Source organism: Salvia hispanica, chromosome 6 (assembly GCF_029641045.1).
Source record: "Salvia hispanica isolate PSC_SH4W2 chromosome 6, Shi_PSC_v1, whole genome shotgun sequence".
Lineage (NCBI taxonomy): Eukaryota > Viridiplantae > Streptophyta > Magnoliopsida > Lamiales > Lamiaceae > Salvia > Salvia hispanica.
In genome coordinates this window covers 24,341,416-24,348,003 of record NC_142697.1, presented here as the reverse complement: position 1 = coordinate 24,348,003, position 6,588 = coordinate 24,341,416, and the positions used below count along the sequence as shown (strand labels likewise).

At 36.2% G+C, this 6,588-nt stretch overlaps 1 protein-coding gene across 2 annotated transcripts; it reads right to left on the bottom strand.

Annotated features, from left to right (window-relative positions):
- Positions 1-872: 872 nt before the first annotated feature.
- On the bottom strand, positions 873-5,070 carry GALT1 (galactosyltransferase1). 2 transcript variants are annotated; one of them, XM_048107846.2, is made up of 8 exons: positions 4,796-5,070; positions 3,157-3,989; positions 2,757-2,983; positions 2,374-2,655; positions 2,167-2,295; positions 1,916-2,095; positions 1,345-1,452; positions 873-1,255 (listed from the first exon to the last, which is right to left on the bottom strand). In XM_048107846.2, the coding sequence occupies exons 2-8, from the start codon at positions 3,914-3,916 to the stop codon at positions 1,046-1,048; spliced, it is 1,896 nt and encodes a 631-aa protein (XP_047963803.1). In that variant the 5' UTR covers positions 3,917-3,989; positions 4,796-5,070; the 3' UTR covers positions 873-1,045. The 2 variants fall into 2 exon arrangements, with proteins under 2 accessions (XP_047963803.1, XP_088917145.1); XM_089061019.1 differs by lacking the exon at positions 4,796-5,070 and adding an exon at positions 4,569-4,589.
- Positions 5,071-6,588: the final 1,518 nt, after the last annotated feature.

Sequence of the window (6,588 nt, the reverse complement as noted above, 5' to 3'; positions counted from 1 at the left end):
TCATTTCTTTGAAGTAGAAATAAAGCTGCCTTTCGTGGGGTCGGGAGGCGGAGTTGCCCTCAGTTGGCCGCCGATTATTGAGCTTCAAGCCAGCACTCATGGACCTGCGGTGGGGTCGGGCAACCCCGCCTAGGTCCGTCATTGGTCGCATGGTTTATTAATTCGCTAGAGATGTCATTCTAAAACCCTTCCAACTCAGCCATCTCAATGTATTTTCAAATTTAATTGTTACTCCCTCAGTCCACTATTAAATGTCTCATTTTTCCTTTCTAGTCAGTCCATCAATAAATATCTCATTTCACTTTTACTATTTATGGTAAGTGGACTCTACATTCCACTAACTCGTGTCCCTCATATTTTATTATAAAACTAATGTATAAAAGTAGGTCTCACATTTCACAACTCTTTTACCCACTTTACTTCATAAAATCAAACAATTTCTTAAAACTTGTGTCGGTCAAATATGGCGACGGAGGGAGTAACCTTTTGCGTTTTTCATATGAACTTTTAGCTCTTTATATGTAATTATCAAAAGATTCCGGGGTCAATCAAATATTTGCCGAAAACAAGGGAATGTCTTCCCACGGTTGACCATCAACGGTTGAAGTGTTTTTTTTTTTTTTGGTAATTACCAAAGGCAGTGACTATTTCCCGCGCTGATTTGTAGGCACCTCAATGAGTGGGACAGCTGGCCCAAGTTTTTTTTTAATTTCACTTCGCAAATTAACGACTTGATAAAATGCAAACTCCAAAATCTGTTCTCTTTAGTTTAGATTCAATCAAATCTCTCCAAATCATCACTCCCAATGTGGAGAAATTAGACGTTAAATTAATTAGCAATTGATGGAGGAATCCTGTTTCTCTGCCAAAAATATGATCAATAACATACTAGTACTAATAAATTTCGCCTCCCTCGGTATATACATATGATACAAATCTCTCCGCTGCTGTCCAAAAAAAGGACAGCAATAATAGGACTATACATATTATACTCATATGATCGCTTCTCCTAGAACAAATATCATCTACACCTGTTGTCATTCAGTTATTCGCCGCAGCAAACGGGGCGTTTTTTCTCTTGAATCTTCTGCCACAAACAAAGCAGCTCTCTGGGGCCTTGGTAATGTGCAACAACATAGCCATCCCTGCAACCGTCATTGATGATCCTCTCGTCCTTATGGTAAGTCACCTCCATCCCGTTCTTCTTCATCTCCGAGATCCAGATTCCCATGGCAACATCTTCTAGTTTAAATATCTGCAGTAACAGTTTCTTGAGTTTGTGATACCCAAAACCTGATTGTAATGTACAACACAGAGAGAGGATCTGCATAATTACGGTCTTACCTTCAGGCGACCCTTCCGATGTTTCTTGCTTACTGTCCTTGCTATATCATTTGACACAATATAACCAGGACCATTGGCAAAAGGTGGATATGTTTCCTCTTGCCATTCCTTGAAAGAAGTCAGTTATAACCAAGTTAGATTGGTATCCATGTGGAACTTCACAAATTATATTGGGAGAAAGTGATAAAAAAGCCCACCATTATCCCAGAAATATTTGCAAGTAAAATCCAAACCTTAATGGCTACTGATGTAGAAAACAATAAAAAGTATGACACACACAATATATATGCTTCCATCAGAAGACACTTAAGATCTTTTGTGTAACTATATTTCACCATTCTCTTCTAGCCACCAACTCCACATGTTGTATATAATGAGATATTCATTTCGTATCATTTTATATTGCATCGTCGCCCTTATCTCCATAATGCGGCGGTACAGAAATAGGCTTTAAGTTTGTCAGTTTCAAGGATATGTTCAATGCATCTACTTAGATAATGATCTACACAATCTATTCATCTGATTTGCGTGTAAAGCTGAATAAACAAGATGCTGAAATAAAGTTGAATACCTCAGGGCTAATGTACCACTTGCTGTCTGGATTCCGATGAGGCTGTGAGTCTGAATTGATGAGGCCATAGAGCAAACCACGAGTCACATTGGTGCTCCCTAGAGAGTTCGAGATTTCATCTATACGAACAAATGCATCGTCATCTGTCTTCATTATAAACTTAGCTGAAACAACCTCGGTCTGTCCAAGATACTACAGCAATGAGGTACTGAAGGAATACTCCATGAGTGAGGAAGGTAAGATATCTTTACCCCAAAGATGCAGATGGCTATGGTCTTCCACGTAATCAAACTGTAGTAGTCCATAAAAGGCATCAGTTGGATGTCCTGATAGGTGCGTGCTTCATTCCAGAGCTCCTCATTCACCATTTGGTTTTTATGCTACAAAATGCAGGTTGTATTTCTATTAGCATTGCAAAGGGGGAGTAGAAAGGAATTTTATCCAGAAAAATAACATACCAGTCCAACAAAGAAACGGACAGCAACCTGTCCTGATCGTACTTCGGGATACTGCATCCAGGATCTTCTTATCGCCATCCTACGCTTGAAATTATTTGCAGTGGAGAAAATCCCAACAAAGAGATTAAGCTGTTTTCGAGAAGGTATTGGAATAGCTTTAAGCTCTTCCAAGTCTATTATATGTTCCAAATCCTCTGATGTTGGCAAACCACTGGAAACAACAGAAATTAAATTTATATCCCCAGAAATCCGTACTTCATTAACAAGCCACGGTTCCAACGTCTGCACATTTAACAGAAGTAAAATTGTGTCAATCATTGAGTGCGGGTAATTTAAAGAATTTAGTGAAATTTTTATGATCAAGGGGGGTGGAGAATCATTACTTCACGGAAAGCAAACGAAGTTATGTGCTTTCCATCCACTGTCATTTGGATTCCTTCTGAACCAACTCTCAGTGTAGCAACAAATAAATCATTTTGCTTAAAAGGAAAATATTTTCTAGGTTTCCCATCATGCACCAAAGAAATCGATCCATCAGTATACCGGTTAGCTTTGACTGTATGGTTATTCTCTTGACCCAAAAGCTCGTTGCATTGGTCCAGCTCATCCACTGATATCAACAACATACAAGCAGCCAGGAAGACAAGCATCATCAGAATAATAGAACAAACTTGGAAACAAAAAAAGGAAATATAATAATAACTCAATAAATTTGAAATCAATCTATATTAGATATTCCTTTAATACTTATAACTCAAGCTTGTGGGAAAAAAAGGCTTATACCTTTTTTACTTTTTCCCTCATCTGGAATTGGACAGCGCTCTTCGTCACCCCAGTCATGTGCAATTGTCCAGGTGTTTTGGACAATTACAGGATCCTCAGTTATTTTATCACCATGGAGCCTGACATTGTAGTGCAAAATAACAGGAGGATCTGGCTCGCCTGGGAGAGGTTCACCAGTCAGGTCTATTCGGAAATTACCAAGAAGGCCAGTAGGAATGCCTATCAATGTGATTGACGAGCCTTGAGTCAAGCCACAAGGTACACGCAACTTAAATCCATTATCATCAAGTTCCGAGGCATTCATTTTACTAAGAAAATGAGGACACTGTTTCTCTTTCCCTCTCTTGGGTAAACTTCCATTACTCTGCAACTTTTCTTCTTCAACTGAAGCAATCAAGTTTTTCCAGGCTACACCAGCTTCTTTGATAGCTTCAACAGCATTAGGTAAGACCTCCGCATGCATAACCAGGGGTTTCAAACGGTTCCATGTGTAAAGAGAAGTCTTTTCTTCTTTTGACAAGTTCCTTTGAGAAAATAAATTAGCCACAATAGCTTCAGCAGAGAAGACTTGAGAAGTTTTCTCTGGATTGGGGATTGCAGGAGGACTACCTGCACTTATCCACTCCAGAGGATTTGTCCCATTGAAAATCACAGGACTAGTGAAGTAGTTCTCATTTATAGGATTTCTAATAATATAGTATCCAAGAACAAATAACATCAACAAAGATGCTGTCAGAACACCACCATACCATTTCTTCATCTCTGCTCATTAATGGTGAGCCTACATACCCATGAACTCCGTGGAACCAGGATAACTACATAGAAAAAGGTACCTGGAATGGCAAAGTAAGTTAGAAGTAAAATTTCAGCCCCTTCAACAAACTCATTTAGGTATTCCACCCAAATTCAGAAAGTCCAAACACTGCATATCTGCAGCACTCAAAGTGACAAACAAACAGTTTCGACTTTTGGCAATATCACAAACAATAGATGCAAGTGCTTCATAACTCATTACAACACCCGAAAGCAGAAGTTCATCAAACATTTGATGCAAATGCTTCTGAACTCACTACAACGCACGAAAGCAGAAGTTCTAGGAGTACTTTATAAGCCAGCATTCAGAAAAAAAAAAAAAAAAAGTTACAGAGATTATTATCAAGTGGAATCACACCAATTAATGGTCAGAAACATAAACTAACAAAAGTTATCAACTTGCACCTAGATTTCCAGATCCTAATAAAAAATCAAAAACACAAATTGACTGCAGTCTCCAAACGCAGATCTCGATTTCAAACCTCAATTAATTACAATCATAATCTCCACACAGAAATCACATAAAAATGACTACGAATAGCCAAAACCCGCATGGCAGTTCCAAAAACTAAAACTCGAAAAAATCCAACTCAATGAACCTTCCAATCGACTTAAAACAGCACCACCAGCATTTCACAAACCATATCCCTCCACAGCAACACATGGAAATCAACACCGACAACTTTACAGATCTAAATGCAATGCACTAAATGCCACCCCCACACCAAAATACAAAACAAGAAAAGCCACAATTCCTGCTTCAAAAGCGTTACAACGTGAAAAATCAGTACATTGCCTCAAAACATAATCCAAAAGCGATCCTTACCGCAACACGCAGCCTCGTTTTAGAGCGAGAAAGTGAAGGAAGCAGATGATTTTAGTTTAGCCTGAAACTCAACTTCAAAGTTGGTGCCTGCTACTTTGGTAGACTAGTAATACTTGGTTTGGTTGAAATTAAGATGCAATTAAAGGCTAATTGCCTTCTTCTTATCATTAAAATGGCATTAATTATGTCAGCTTGCTTGACTGCTGCTACAAACTTTGATTGCGGAAAAGGAAAGAACCGTAAAAAATAGGAACCGGACCGCGAGGGAGCAAGATTTGTAGTCGTCGTGGGAAAAAGTAAAAGCGTGTGATATGTGTTGTGTTTTCTCTGGTTGGCTGCGTGGAATAATATTTGGCGTATAAAGTTAATTATTCAAATTTCAGATAAGGTTTGATTTATTAATATGTAGAGAAATGATATGCTATAAGTAGCGCGACCACCACTCTCGATTATTTTTAAGTTATTTATTTTGTTTTGTACTTTTATATTGATTAATATCTAAAAATTGTTTTGACACTATTCATTTTATAAAATACATAAAAATCTAAGTTTGATTCATTATTTACTCATTTATTCGATTTATAGAGAGTGAATAGATTGCAATTTGATTTTTTTTTTAGTGATTTTAGAATTTTTAAGGTCAATATAATTTTGAGGTATTGGAAACATAAGTAAGACACCGAATAATGATAACATGAGCAAAATGAGAGTGGTTCTCAGTAGCTCAAATAAAACTACTCTCTTTGTTTCAAAAAAGATGACTCTTTCTTTGGACGATTCTAAATTTTATGCATTTTTTTTTGTGTTAGACGAGGAGAATAAAATAAGAAAAAAATAATAAAGTAAAGATAAATAGATTTTTATTTTTAGTAATAAATCATATTTATTGAGACAAAGTAAATAAATTTTTATTTTCAGTATAGAATAATATTTCTTGGTATTTGCATATTTAAAGTTTCACTTCTAGAGAGCTTAATTTGAAGAATAAAGTTGAGACATTATAACTCTCTTTATAAAAGATTTCGCTTCAAGTCAAATGTGGAATTTCTAGATTCATTTTATTCCTGTCAGGTTTGTACTTTATGGATTATTGGTTACTATATCGTACTTATCTTAGTAATATTATCCGAAATTAAATTGCGGCTACATATAATTATACAAAATTAATTTGTTAAGGAGAAAATGGCAAGATTTATAGATCAAATAATTTTCTGATATTATAAAAATAAAATTTGTTATAGAGAACGTCACAATTCATGGGTCAAAACTAATTTTGCGTCACATTCTGTACCCAACCAAATAGGGATGATAAGGATGGTGGAATTAATTTTGAAATGAACATAATCAAGCCCCATATACATAATTCAAGAAAAGTTTTATCTGCAAAATGAACAATTCAATTGAAATCGTTTGGTAATATCCAAAATAGGTATATAATCTTAACGCAAAGGGCCAAAGGCGGTTGGTCGTGGGGATAGTAGTTACACAGTCGTTTTAACGTATGCACACGTTTCCTTTATTTAATCTAATGTGTTTCAACTGCTTTCATTTTTAATTTAAAGAACCTTTGATGACTACTGTTTAATATTGTCGTCCACCAAAGTGGGCAGCGTTATGGAGTGCATCTCAAGTCAATTATCATCTCCTTTTTATTTTATTTTATTGTTTATGTAAAACGGAACTTTAAAATATTGCTTCATACTATATGAGAAGTGACACTTGTTAGAATTTGAGTATTTTATCTGTGTGATGGCGTGTACGAATCATATCTGCCTACATATGTATTATACTCA